Source organism: Ovis canadensis, chromosome 15 (assembly GCF_042477335.2).
Source record: "Ovis canadensis isolate MfBH-ARS-UI-01 breed Bighorn chromosome 15, ARS-UI_OviCan_v2, whole genome shotgun sequence".
NCBI classification, from domain to species: Eukaryota; Metazoa; Chordata; class Mammalia; order Artiodactyla; family Bovidae; genus Ovis; species Ovis canadensis.
The window spans coordinates 56,130,217-56,145,125 of NC_091259.1; the positions used below are offsets into that span (position 1 = coordinate 56,130,217).

The window sequence follows — 14,909 nt, forward strand, 5'->3', positions numbered from 1 at the left end:
GGACCGGGGAGGCCTCAGTGCCTCCTCTTCTTCGGGAGAACGGAAAGACGCCTGTGGCCTATGTAGGTGGTGATTGGTATTCCACGTAAACCAAGTTATTCAGCCTCTTTTTCTCCACTAATTTTTCCTACTACACTATCCGTTTCTAATCTTTCTCTATATCTGTAATTAAATATGTTTTTTCCTAGGACGCGGACTCCATCTCACCTTCGAAACTCCCTGGATCCACCGGGGCTGGACCCCGGCAGTATCTCTAGTTTTCTTGAAAAGATCTCCAGTCTTTCCCATTCTATTGTTTTCCTTTATTTCTTTGCATTGATGGCTGAGGAAGGCTTTCTTATCTCTCCTTGCTATTCTTTGGAACTTTGAGTTCAAATGGGTTACTTTCCTTTTCTCCTTTGCTTTTCACTTCTCTGCTTTTCACAGCTATTTGTGGCTGTGACGACAGTGCACGAGTGCTGCGGCTGTGATGAAGCATGAGCACAGCTGAGAGGAGCTACCCCTACGTCCAAGGTAAGAGAAACCCAGGTAAGACGGTAGGTGCTGAGAGAGGGCATCAGAGGGCAGACAGACTGAAACCACAATTCCAGACAACTAGCCAATCTGAAAACATGGACTACAGCCTTGTCTAACTTAATGAAACTAAGCCATGCCATGTGGGGCCACCCATGACGGATGGGTCATGGTGGAGAGGTCTGACAGAATGTGGTCCACTGGAGAAGGGAATGGCAAGCCACTGCAGTATTCTTGCCTCGAGAACCCCATGAACAGTATGAAAAGGCAAACAGATAGGACATTGAGAGATGAACTCCCCAGGTCAGTAGGTGCCCAATATGCTACTGGAGATCAGTGGAGAAATAACTCCAGAAAGAATGAAAGGATGGAGCCAAAGCAAAAACAACACCCAGTTGTGAATGGGACTGGTGATAGAAGCAAGATCCGATGCTGTAAAGAGCAATATTTCATAGGAACCTGGAATGTTAGGTCCATGAATCAAGGCAAATTGGAAGTGGTCAAACAGGAGATGGCAAAAGTGAATGTTGACATTCTAGGAATCAGTGAACTAAAATGGACTGGGATCGGTGAATTTAACTCAGATGACCATTATATCTACTACTGTGGGCAGGAATCCCTTAGAAGAAATGGAGTAGCCATCATAGTCAACAAAAGAGTCCAAAATGCAGTACTTGGATGCAATCTCAAAAATGACAGAATGATCTCTGTTCATTTCCAAGGCAAACCATTCAATCTCACGGTAATCCAAGTCTATGCCCCCACCAGTAACGCTGAAGAAGCTGAAGTTGAACAGTTCTTTATTTATTTATTTATTTATTTATTTATTTATTTTTTAATTTTTAGTTTTTTATTTTTTAAATTTTAAAATCTTTAATTCTTACATGCATTCCCAAACATGAACCCCCCTCCCACCTCCCTCCCCAGAACATCTTTCTGGGTCATCCCCATGCACCAGCCCCAAGCATGCTGCATCCTGCGTCAGACATAGACTGGCGATTCAATTCACATGATAGTATACATGTTAGAATGTCATTCTCCCAAATCATCCAACCCTCTCCCTCTCCCTCTGAGTCCAAAAGTCCGTTATACACATCTGTGTCTCTTTCCCTGTCTTGCATACAGGGTCGTCATTGCCATCTTTGAACAGTTCTATGAAGACCTATAAGACCTTTTAGAACTAACACCCCCAAAAGATGTCCTTTTCATTACAGGGGACTGGAATGCAACAGTAGAAATTCAGGAAACACCTGGAGTAACAAACAAATTTGGCCTTGAAGTTCAGAATGAAGCAGGGCAAAGACTAACAGAGTTCTGCCAAGAGAATGCACTGGTCATAGCAAACACCTTCTTCCAACAACATAGGAGAAGACTCTACACATGGACATCACCAGATGGTCAACACCAAAATCAGATTGATTATATTCTTTGCAGCCGAAGATGGAGAAGCTCTATATAGTCAGCAAAAACAAGACAGGGAGCAGACTGTGGCTCAGATCATGAACTTCTTATTGCCAAATTCATACTTAAATTGAAGAAAGTGTGGAAAACCACTAGACCATTCAGGTATGACCTAAATCAAATCCCTTATGACTATACAGTAGTAGTTAGTAGTAGTTTGTTGCTCAGTCGTGTCTGACTCTTTGCAACCCCATGGACTGTAGCTTACCAGGCTCCTCCCTCCATGGGATTCTCCAGGCAAGAGTACTGGAGTGGGTTGCCATTTCCTTCTCCAGGGGATCTTCCCGACCCAGGGATCGAACCCGGGTCTCCTGCATTGCAGGCAAACACTTTAACCTCTGAGCCACTATACAGTGGAAGTGAGAAATAGATTTAAGGGACTAGATCTGATAGAGTGTCTGATGAACTATGGATGGAGGTTCATGACATTGTACAGGAGACAGGGAGCAAGACCATCCCCAAGAAAAAGAAATGCAAAAACAAACAAAAAAAGCAAAATGGCTCTCTGAGGAGGCCTTACAAATAGCTGTGAAAAGTAGTTGTATGGTTGAGTACAAATACTGTAGACAAACCAGTATTGAAGCTCATCTGGATCCCATATTATCTGTGTTACTCTGAACAATTTACTTAATTGTATATATGTCATAAGATTGTTACAAAGATTAAATGAATTTCAACAAAAACAATTTAGAACAGAACCTGGCACTTTTTAGGACTCAATGTATTAATTAGAATTATATTAGTAATATGTGTCATTATAGAAAGTTATTTCTACCTTAGATCAATCCCCTTGGTACAGTTTTGTCTAATCATTCAGTTGCCTCTAATATTCATGTTTCTATGGACACCATTAATGTCTGCCGACTGCACTATTCATTTGTTTTGTGTTATAAGATTTGCTGCTTCATTCCTGATATTATACTTCCCCCGCAGTACACACATCTATTGTATTCTTGGTAGTGTTGATGGCACCATAGATGACAGTCTATGACTACAATAAGCATCAAATTTTAAAACCAAATGTCAAAGTCGCATTTTGATGTGGTGAAACATGCGAACGATCGCTCGACAGATCTCCTTTGTCTTGGCGCTATAAATGAGAGGGTTGAGCACAGGAGGCACGAAGAGGTAGATGTTGGACAAAAGGACATGTATGTAGTGTGGGACATGCTTCCCAAAGCGGTGCACTGTGGAGACTCCAATCATTGGTACATAAAATGCAAGTACAGCCAAGATATGTGAGACACATGTCTTGAGAGCTTTGAGGCGTTCCTCATGGGAGGCAATGGCCATGACTGAGTGCAGAATGAGCACATAGGAGAGGAAGATAAATAACAAGTCCATGCCAAACGTGGACATAAGAACAAAGAGTCCATAGATGCTGTTGATAGTGATGTCAGCACAGGCCAGCTTCATCATGTCTGGGTGAAGGCAGTAGGAGTGAGAAAGGACATTGGATCTGCAGATAGGAAGCCTCTTGAAAAGAAAGGGAAGAGGAAAGAGGATGATAAAGCTCCGAGCAGTCACAGCTAAACCCACTCCAGCGATGACTTCGTTAGTGAGCACAGTGGCATAGCGCAAGGGATCACAAATGGCCACATAGCGGTCAAAGCTCATGGCCAGCAGAATGCCTGACTCCATCATGGAGAAGGAATGGATGAGGAACATCTGGATTAGGCAGGCATCAAAATCAATGGTGCGGGCATTGAGGCAGAAGGTTCTGAGAACAGTAGGCAGTGTGGCCACGGACATGGCCACGTCGCTGAAAGACAGCATAGACAGGAAGTAGCACATGGGCTGATGCAGGCTGGGCTCCGCTCTCACAGCCTGCAGGATCACTGTGTTGCCCCCGAGAGCCACAGCATACATCACACAGAGGGGTCCTGCTAGCCAGAACTGAGAGCTCTCCAGGCCAGGGATACCAGTCAGAAGGAAAAAGGCAGGGTGAGTGATATTGAACAACCCCATGGCAGGAGGAAACCAGAGAGCTTTTCAGGGTTAGACCTTCTGATTTAGTGATTTTTGGAGGTGCACTTACTGGAAGGGAAGGAACCAGGGAGTAAAAGACAGAGCAGATGGTGTCTACACAGTTTAAACTGATGCATTCATGAAATCACTTGTTTTGAGAAAATACAGGCAAACTTCTTTTCTGCATACTTTATGATCATCAAGTCATAGGCTAAGCTACTGTTTCTCTCTGTTTTATGGAATAAGGAAGATATTGACAAATGTTTAAATGTATCAATTAGTTTGCTGTCTTTAAATCAAACCTATATAGTTTTATCCACAATTTTCATGTGCTTTAAAAGAATCGTTGAATGAAATTATGTTAACCAGAATTCATAGATAGTTATTATAAAAGAACAGTGAGGGTTTGAGTTATCAGCAGCTTTTTGAAGTATTTACATTGTCCCTTGAAAATTTTATTTAATTCAGACGTGTCACTGAGTAATGAAAACACTCCCCAGAGATACTTTGAACTATAAAGTATGTTTGCTGAGAAAGGGGAAGAGGCAGTGGGACCTGGATGAAAAGGATTGCCTCTTCACAGGAGGCAGAATTGCTGCAAAAGATCAACAAAGTAACCGTTTATTTGTGCAAAGGCGCCATGCAGTTCTGGTTTTTGGAAAAATAATGAATTCTTCCCTAAATCTGCTACAGGTATGGTGTCATTCAGTCTTTGCGAAAGCATTGTTCCAAACAGAAATTTTCCACACTCTTGGTCATATATGCTCTCAAAATATGCTTATTCTCATAGACACATTCCTGTACTTTCAAAACAGTCTCATAGTGGATCCCCTTCATACTCAATAAAAACATTCATACCTCTCTTTCTCTCACCAACTTACTCTTCTTATACTAATATATATTTAATACTCCCTCTTGATCTTTATAATTTTGAATGCGCATACCCTCTCAGGCTCATTGCTTCAGTCCATGTTGACGTACATGCATTATTAATACCTGAATAAACATTCAGGTGTATTTGTAGATTTGTATACTCACGCAACAAATGCTTTGACCTACCTGCTCATATACTCCTTCTTACCCACTGATGTTCATCCCCTAATCCACCTAGGCTCTCTTTTTACTCTCAGGCATTGCATTTACTCACAATTTTTCTTACAGTAGCATTTATGTATTACTTACCCAATTCCTAGAGACTAACCCACAACTACTTCTCTGTAACACTAATTATTTTTTTATTTGTCTTTATTCTCATGTTTTCAAAACTCTTCCAGGTTCATTATTTCATGATGGATGAAGAAAGAAAGTTAGAAGCCTTTTCACCTGGTGGACATGTTTCAGGCTTCTAAGGCATCCTTCTTTGGGGGAGGAGCTCCAGAAATACCTGCTACTATTTTCCCTTTACCTTCCTCTCTAGCCTCTAACAAAATAAGGCCAGAAAGTAATGGCAGTGTCCTTTCTGATGGGAATGGAGGAAAAAGGGAGCCCTAGGTACCTGAAATCAAAAGACACTTACTCCTTGGAAGAAAAGTTATGAGCAACCTAGATAGTATATTCAAAAGCAGAGACATTACTTTGCCGACTAAGGTCCGTCTAGTCAAGGCTATGGTTTTTCCACTGGTCATGTATGGATGTGAGAGTTGGACTGTGAAGAAGGCTGAGCACCGAAGAATTGATGCTTCTGAACTGTGGTGTTGGAGAAGACTCTTGAGAGTCCCTTGGACTGCAAGGAGATCCAACCAGTCCATTCTGAAGGAGATCAACCCTGGGATTTCTTTGGAAGGAATGATGCTAAAGCTGAAGCTCCAGTACTTTGGCCAACTCATGCGAAGAGTTGACTCATTGGAAAAGACTCTGATGCTGGGAGGGATTGGGGGCAGAAGGAGAAGGGGACGACCGAGGATGAGATGGCTGGGTGGCATCACTGACTCGATGGACGTGAGTCTGAGTGAACTCCGGGAGATGGTGATGGACAGGGAGGCAAGGCATGCTGCGATTCATGGGGTCACAAAGAGTCAGACACGACTGAGCGACTGAACTGAACTGAACTGAAGGTACCTGAAAGTCACAGAGATGCTGGGATAGTTTGTAATGCAGTATTAACATCTTGGGAAAAACTCCTGAATTTTCTCTGGCAGGCTAGAACTCAGACCTTCCTGTGGTTCCCAGAATGTTAGGGGCCACTTCTCTATGTGGTTGGTTATATCCCTCTGGTCTTAGGGATCAGTCCATGCATGCTCATCTCCCCTTCAGAACTGTGATTCCTTTGGATAAGGAAATGATTAAACTTCTCCATATCTTTTTTCTGTCCTATGACTAGAATTCTCATGCTTCTTACATAGCCTTATAGAAGGTAATCAGAAAAAAAGTCAAGAACTGAGCTAATGTAAAGAAAGAAAAGGAGAAGAAAATAGACTTATTTTGTGCAGGGCAGAGACAAATCCATTCTGGGTCTGGCTATCCTAGCTCTACTGTTTATGGGAAAAAGGCTTCCTGACTGTCCCAGGATCCCATTGTTTACTATATCCAGCAGCCACTGAATTTGTGGGTGGTGTAGATGCAGGCAAAGACAAAAAATGTAGTGAGAGAAAAACCAATATTTATGGAGCATATGCTATGTGCCAGATACTCTGCAAGGAAATTTACAACTATTTACTCATTGATTCTTGGCAGAAGTGGAAATTAAGGCTCATTGATGATGATGGACAGGGAAGCCTGATGTGCTAGTCCATGGGGTCTCAAAGGATTAGACATGACTGAGCGACTGAACTGACTGACTGAAGGTTCAATGAGGTGAGCTTGCCTCACAGAGTATGCAAGTAGCTGATAAAACCTCAAGTAAAGATATGGAAGACTCTAATATTGTACTCTGCATATAAGTTAAAAAGCAGGGTGACAATATACAGCTATGATGTACTCCTTGATGTACTTGTGTATATTGTCACCCTGCTTATTTCACTTGTGTGAGAAATGCCAGGCTGGATGAAGCACAAGCTGGAATCAAGATTGGGAGGAGAAATATCAATAACCTCAGATGTGCAGATGACACCACCCTTATGGCAGAAAGCAAAGAGAAACTAAAGAGCCTCTTGATGAAAGTAAAAGAGAAGAGTGAAAAAGCTGGCTTAAAACTCAACATTCAAAAAACAAAAGATCATAGCATCTGGTCCCATCACTTCATGGCAAATAGATGCAGAAACAGTGACAGACTTTCTTGGGCTCCAAAATCACTGCTGATGGTGACTGCAGCCATGAAATTAAAAAATGCTTGCTCCTTAGAAGAAAAGCTATGACCAACCTAGACAGCATATTAAAAAGCAGAGACATTACTTTGCAGACAAAAGTCAGTCTAGTCAAAGCTGTGGTTTTCTAAGCAGTCATGTTTTGATGTGAGAAAGTGACAGTGAAAGTCGCTCAGTCATGACTGACTCTTTGCGTCCCCATGGACTATATAGTCCATGGAATTCTCCAGGCCAGAATACTGGAGTGAGTAGGCTTTCCCTCTCATGGGGATCTTCCCAAGCCAGGGATTGAACCCAGGTCTCCCACATTGCAGGCAGATTCTTTACCAGCTGAGCCACAAAGAAAGTCCAAGAATACTGGAGTGGACTATAAAGAAACTGAGCACTGGAGAATTGATGTTTTTGAACTGTGATGTTGGAGAAGACTCTTGAGAGTCCCTTTGACTGCAAGGAGATCAAATCAGTCAGTCCTAAAGGAAATCAGCCGTGAATACTCATTGGAAGGACTGAAGCTGAAGCTGAAACTCCAATACTTTGGTCACCTGATGTGAAGAATTGACTCATTGGAAAAGACCCAGACCCTGATACTGGGAAAGATTGAAGGCAGGAGGAGACAGAAGAGGATACGGTGGTTGGATGGCATCACCGACTCGAGGGACATGAGTTTGAGCAAACTCTGGGAGTTAGTGAGAAACAGGGAAGCCTGGCATACTACAGTCCGTGGGGTCACAAAAGTCAGACATGATTGAGCGACTGAATTGAACCGAATATTGCACTGATGCCTTTGAGGCATTATGAAGTGTTGGGGAGGACACTGGAAAAGAAAAAGGAGGTACATATTTCTGGGTGGAGATTTCTCAGATACCCTTGAAGAGAGAGTTTCAAAAGGCAGATTCATGTGAGACAGTGATACAAAAAAACAAACACAAACACAAACACACCCTGTATTCAATGCTGGACTCTATTTCTTCTGCTCTTGGACCCCAGAACCTTTTCTTCAACTGAAGATTTATAGGAACCAGAATGGTTTAGGGAAACAGGTCTTGGGCTGAGCATCAGGAGTCCTGTGATTTTACCGTGCTCTGGCATGCTCTGGCTGTGTGAGCCCTCTCTAGACCTCTGTGTTTTCTTCTTTATATCAATTTTTGTGGACATTTTATAGTATCCTTTATGGCTCTGTTGTTCTGATGGGATTGGAGAATTATATAGAGTCTTGTAAAGACCACAATTTTTCATCTATGTGATGGATAATAACAAGTTAGAAATGCTTGTCTGTTCATGGCTCATTAAAAGTTTACCATTAACTTATTTTTCTTACTCTTTAATCTCCTTGGTGATTTTACATATTGTGTCTCAGAATTCATATGATGAAAGCAAAGTTAGACCATGTGTTCTGGCTCAGCCGTTATCTGAGTTGTAGAATTGATAGTGATCACTTTGCTCTTGTTTTTCTGAACCTTTCTTGTGCCCTGAGTCCTGCTTTCCTTCCTCAACTTGCAACAATGTTAGTGAATCATGCAAATATTAATCCCAAGGAAGCTGCCTCTGGAAAGTGACAATCTGGAGAACTACAGTGAATCACCCAGAGTTACACAATCAGTTAGAGGCAGTGCCAGGACAAGAACCTCAAGTCCAGGGGCATTTCCACCTGCTTTGCTCACCCAGCTAAGATGCTACCATCTGATAAGCTCCCCTCAGTCTCTCCCTCTTCTCCTCACACTATCCCTTTCCCAGTTAACCCTTACTTGGGGCAAGGTTACACCATTTCAGGACAGTCAGCTGGCTCACCCCTTTGTTGTTGTGTTAGTCGCTCAGTCGTGTCTGACTCTTTGCAACCCCATGGACTTGTAGCCCACCAGGCTCCTCTGTTTATGGGATTCTTTAGGCAAGAATACTGGAGTAGGTAGCCATTCCCTTCTTCAGGGCATTTTTTCTGACCCAGAGATTGAACCTGGGTCTCCCCTCTATTTGGATTCAGAACTCACCAGAAGACAGGCAGATGAGAGACACCCACAGAACAACATATTCTTCTATCTCCTATAACGTGCATTCATGCTTGCCTCTTTTATATCTCATTCTAAGCCCCGAGAGAGAGAGCAGTGATGCTGACTTTTTGTCTGAAAACTCATCAGGAAGGTTTTATTCTCTTGAGGTCTTTAATGACTACTGAGAATAAAGCATATACTCTTTTAGCTGAAAAATAACTCAACAGTCTGCCGGACTGATTCTTACCCAATCCAAGACACCATCTGCTGAAGGCTGAATAGGCATGTAAGACAGGAGCTCATTACCCTCTAAAAAATTCCAGAATTATGTGATATGCTGACCAAGCCCAATAAAGAAGGTATAATGAAAACTGATTAAGATCACTTTTCTTTTCCTCTTAAATATATTGAAAACGCTAGTTCTTCCTTTATTCCTAGATGAAAAACAAGTTCCTTAATGTTTCCGGTCACATTCAGATGATAAAATTTCCTCTAGTGAGTATCTTGACAACCCAGACTCATGTATAGCTTCCCTATAGCTCAGATGGTAAAGAATCTGCCTGCAATGTGGGAGACTGGGGTTCAGTGCCTGGGTAGGGAAGAGCCCCTGAAGAAGAGAATGGTTACCTATCTAGTATTCTTGCCTGGAAAAGTTCATGGACAGAGGAGCTTAGTGGGCTACATTCTATGGGGTCACAAAGAGTCAGAGACCACTAAGCAAACAACAGACTCACGTAGTAGTCAAATCTTTGAGTGTTCAGAATTACAGTCTTTTATTTTTCTGTTATCTTTCCCTTGCTAACAATGGTACCTGACTTCTCACCCAGAAAGGAGCCAGAAGGGAAATGGCAAGATTCATAATTCATTATGATTCAGTTAGCTGATATCATGTTTCCTAGGTTTGTTAAATACTTAAAATAATACTTAAAGCTGATTCTTTCACTGGGTGCTTTCATTAATTATTTAAAGAAATTTCTCTCCATCTTTTACCTCTCCATTTGACTTTGATCTTGAAGTGATAGCAGTGAGCAGTCTTGAATCTTAGTTCCCTGCCTAGAAATGGGACCTGGGTGGCCTGGATGAAAACCAGGAATCCTAGCTGCTAGTCCACCAGCAGCTGAAGACTAGAAACACAGTTTCCCTGGCTCTTGCTACTTGTAAGAAATGAATTTCTCAAGGAAGCAAAAACTGCAAAAATAAGTACAACATTTATTATCAGAGATACAGCATAACATGTGGGAGAGCACACAGAGACATAGTTTGCTTATTTAAGACAAAATCAAGCCAAAAATACGCACCCAGAGAGAAAGGATGTGAGTGTCCTCCATAATGAGGAAGATCGCAGTAAGAGGTGATGTAAATCACTTACACAGGGTAATTCTCCCCAGTCTTTGTTTAAAAATGAAAGTGTTAATCGCTCAGTCATGTCCGACTCCCTGAGACCCCATGAACTGTAGTTTACCAGGCTCCTCTGTCCATGGAATTCCCCAGGCATGAAGAATTTTCAAGAATGCTGGAATGGGTAGCCATTCCATTCTCCAGGGGATCTTCCTGACCCAGGGATTGGACCTGGGTCTCCCGCACTCCAGGCAGATTTTTTTTTTTTTTGTTAATCATTTGAGCCACCAGCGAAGTCCAGTCTTAGTCTATCTTTGTCCAATTATCTTGTTTTCTTTTTCACAACTGTCTTGCCCTAGGATCCTCCCCAATATGCTTATGCAACTTTTTCCTAAGATGGATTCTCCCACACAGACCTGTGGGAGTCTTGGTATCACGTATCATGGGGCAGCAATCCCTCCTTTCTGTACCCGTGTTTGCTGTCAGGGAAGTTTCCTTGATCTCAGGAAACTTCTGCATGTTATCTCTTTACTCCAACAAAGCTCAGTTTTTGCCCCTAGCTTTGTCCTTGGAATCTCTGAGGGAAAACAAAGCTTCAATTGTACTCCAATTGACAAACACCAGTTGTCCAGGCCAGGGGTCCATCTATTTCCTACATCAATTTTAACTGATAAATTTTTATGTGATTGCTTTTAACTCCGTCCACAACCCAGATCCCCTTTATGTTCTTCCGGTCAGGATCTGCAACCACACCGTGCCTGCTCTCTCTAACATGTAGCCGCCCAGGAAATGGGCAGCCTTCCTGTGTGAAATGTCCTACATCAAAACTGCAATAGCCTCCTACTCAATCCTGCTATCAGAGCAGCAAGGAACTTTCATTGCTCCATTTAAATTTCCAGGGGTAATAAGGAACTGGTCTGCTGTGGAAACCTTGTGGAAACTCTCCTTTCATTCAGGTACAGTGGGATGCACCTCTGTATTCCTTCCTCTTGTATGAGGGGTGGGGGATGGGAGATTTAGCTCTTTCCAATGAGTCTCTTCAGAAACCTTTATTTAAATCCTCTAATTCATAACTCTTTTAAATTTTTGATTAGAGCAGAGTTTCTTAACCTCAGTAGTGCTAACAGCTGAATACAAATGTGCTGATCTGAGTTCTGAATAAGTAAGGCATCACCAAACAAAATAGTGATAGTAATTTCTTTCAGTGTTTGAAAGTACTCGCTTTCCAGCTCTTGCTTGGTTAGGGACCTATGGGGCATGTGCAGGTGTGCGCACACACAGCCTGTTTGTAGTGACCATAGATTATAGAGACATTTGTTGAGGAGGTTGAAAATGATAAGCCCTTATATTCTTAATAGAGAAAAACGTAATCCATTATATATGAGTATGTATGTAAATTTGCATATGTATTGCTTTGTTTTAATTTTGCTGTTGTTTGGTCGGTTGTGTCTGACTCTTATGACCCCATGGACTATAGCCCACTAGGCTTCTCTGTCCATGGGATTTCCCAGGCAAGAATACTGGAGTGGGTTGCCATTTCATTCACTAATGTATATGTAATATTTCTGACTAATAAATGTTGACCAATTTCCTAATTAACAGACTTGTGGGGAGAAAGAAGTGTCTTTTCTGAGATAAGTTGTATTTGTTTAAGCTATTAAAATAAGTTTTTATGTAAGCTATTGATATCTAAATAAATGATAGACTATAAACTTGTTTATGATATTTATTGGAAATTGGAAGACACTTATTCCTTGGAAGAAAAGCTGTGACAAACCCAGATAGCCTATTAAAAAGCAGAGACATCGCTTTGCTGACAAAGGTCCATGTAGTCAGAGCTATGTTTTTTCCACTGGTTATGTACAGATGGGAGAGTTGGACCATAAAGAAGTCTGTGTGCTGAAGAATTGATACTTTTGAACTGTAATGCTGGAGAATACTCTTGAGAGTGCCTTGGACAGCAAGGACATAAAACCAGTCAGTCCTAAAAGAAATCAACCCTGAATATCCATTGGAAGGACTGATGCTGAAGCGGAAGCTCTGATAGTCTGGCCACCTGATGCGAAGAACCGACTCATTGGAAAAGACCCTGATGCTGTGAGAGACAGAGGGCAGGAGGAGAAGGGGATGACAGAAGATGAGACAGTTGGATGGCATAACCCACTGAAAGGACACAAGTTTGAGCAAACTCTAGCAGCATGCCAGGGAGGCCTTGAGGTTACGAAAAGCAGGACATGACTTAGTAACTGAACAATGAACAGCAAATCTTTTCCTAGAGTCCACATTTAAGCAATGTCATATGATATTTATCTTTCCCAGTCTGGCATACCTCAAGAAGTTGTAATGTTAATAGTGATGTCAGTTAGAGAGGCAGTATTTGCAGTAGTTGGGTACAAACACTGGAGACAGGCTAGAATTGAATCTCACTTGGATCATTATGTGAGTTACTTTGAACAGTTTATTCCATTCTCTATACTTCATAAGATTGTTAGAAAGATTAAATGAATTAATGCAAAAATAATTTAGAACTGAATCTGGCACTTTTAGGAAACAGATACTACAATTATTATTATATTAGTAATATTTATTATTATAGAAAATGATTCCTAGCTTAATCTTCCTCTGCAAAGTTTTGTCTAATCACTCAATTGACTCTCATAGTTATCTTTCTATGAATGAAATTGATTTTTGTTAGATGTGTTGTTGCACATTTGTTCTGTCCTATAAGTTTTTAATCTCCTTTCTGATCTTTTACTCCCCCTAAAACCCCCCAGTATATCTACCTTTGTAATGATAATTATGATATCTAGGATAACAACATCAACAATGACGATAATAACGACACTGTGGATGATAGTCTAGGACTACAGCGATCATTATATTTTAAAGCCAAATGTGGAAGTCACATTTTGATGTGGTGGAACATGTGAACAATGGCTCGACGGATCTCCTTTGTCTTGGCGCTATAAATGAGAGGGTTGAGCACAGGAGGCACGAAGAGGTAGATGTTGGACAAAAGGACATGTATGTAGCGTGGGACATTTTTCCCAAAGCGGTGCACCATGGAGACCCCAATCATTGGTACATAAAATGCTAGTACAGCCAAGATATGTGACACACATGTGTTGAGAGCTTTGAGGCGTTCCTCACGGGAGGCAATGGCCATGACTGAGTGCAGAATGAGCACATAGGAGAGGAAGATAAATAACAAGTCCATGCCAAACGTCGATATAAGAACAAAGAGTCCATAGACGATATTGATTGTGATGTCAGCACAGGCCAGCTTCATCATGTCTGGGTGAAGGCAGTAGGAGTGGGAAAGGACATTGGATCTGCAGATAGGAAGCCTCTGGATGAGGAAGGGAAGAGGAAAGAGGGTGATGAAGCTCCGAGAAGCCACTGCTAAACCCATTCCAGCGATGACTTCGTTAGTGAGCACAGTGGCATAGCGCAAGGGATCACAAATGGCCACATAGCGGTCAAAGCTCATGGCCAGCAGAATGCCTGATTCCATCATGGAGAAGGAATGGATGAGGAACATCTGGATTAGGCAGGCATCAAAATCAATGGTGCGGGCATTGAGGCAGAAGGTTCTGAGAACAGTAGGCAGTGTGGCCACGGACATGGCCACGTCGCTGAAAGACAGCATGGACAGGAAGTAGCACATGGGCTGATGCAGGCTGGGCTCCGCTCTCACAGCCTGCAGGATCACTGTGTTGCCCCCAAGAGCCACAGCATACATCACACAGAGGGGTCCTGCTAGCCAGAACTGAGAGCTCTCCAGGCCAGGGATACCAGTCAGAAGGAAAAAGGCAGGGTGAGTGATATTGAACAACCCCATGGCAGGAGGAAACCAGAGAGCTTTTCAGGGTTAGACCTTCTGATTTAGTGATTTCTGGAGGTGCACTTACTGGAAGGGAAGGAACCAGGGAGTAAAAGACAGAGCAGATGGTGTCTACACAGTTTAAACTGATGCATTCATGAAATCACTTGTTTTGAGAAAATACAGGCAAACTTCTTTTCTGCATACTTTATGATCATCAAGTCATAGGCTGGGCTACATATTCCCTCTGTTTTATGAAAGAAGGACAATATTGACAAATGCTTAGATGTGTCAATTAGTTACAAAGAAAATGTTCACCCTATGGTATCTACAATTTTAATCACATCTTTGAATGGGAATAGGTTAATTAAACTTCATAGAGAACTATTACAAAGGACATTGGGAGTATGACTCATCAGTAATTATACAAGTATTTAAATTTTTCCTTCACAGTGTTGTTTGATTCAGACATGTCACTAATTAATGATAGCGTACCCCAGAGCTAGTCTGAATTATGATATATGTTTGGTTAGGGAGGAGAAGGGCCAGTGAGACTTCGATGAAGTTGACTGCCAGTGG

The 14,909-nt window shown here is 41.9% G+C and overlaps 2 protein-coding genes across 2 annotated transcripts; both read right to left on the bottom strand.

Annotated features, from left to right (window-relative positions):
* Positions 1-2,997: 2,997 nt before the first annotated feature.
* Positions 2,998-3,942, bottom strand: LOC138421006 (olfactory receptor 51I2-like). The gene has a single exon (XM_069554735.1). It carries the CDS (start codon positions 3,940-3,942, stop codon positions 2,998-3,000), a length of 945 nt encoding a protein of 314 aa, XP_069410836.1.
* A 9,467-nt stretch (positions 3,943-13,409) lies between these two features.
* Positions 13,410-14,348, bottom strand: LOC138420469 (olfactory receptor 51I2). Its single transcript, XM_069553703.1, has one exon. It carries the CDS (start codon positions 14,346-14,348, stop codon positions 13,410-13,412), a length of 939 nt encoding a protein of 312 aa, XP_069409804.1.
* Positions 14,349-14,909: the final 561 nt, after the last annotated feature.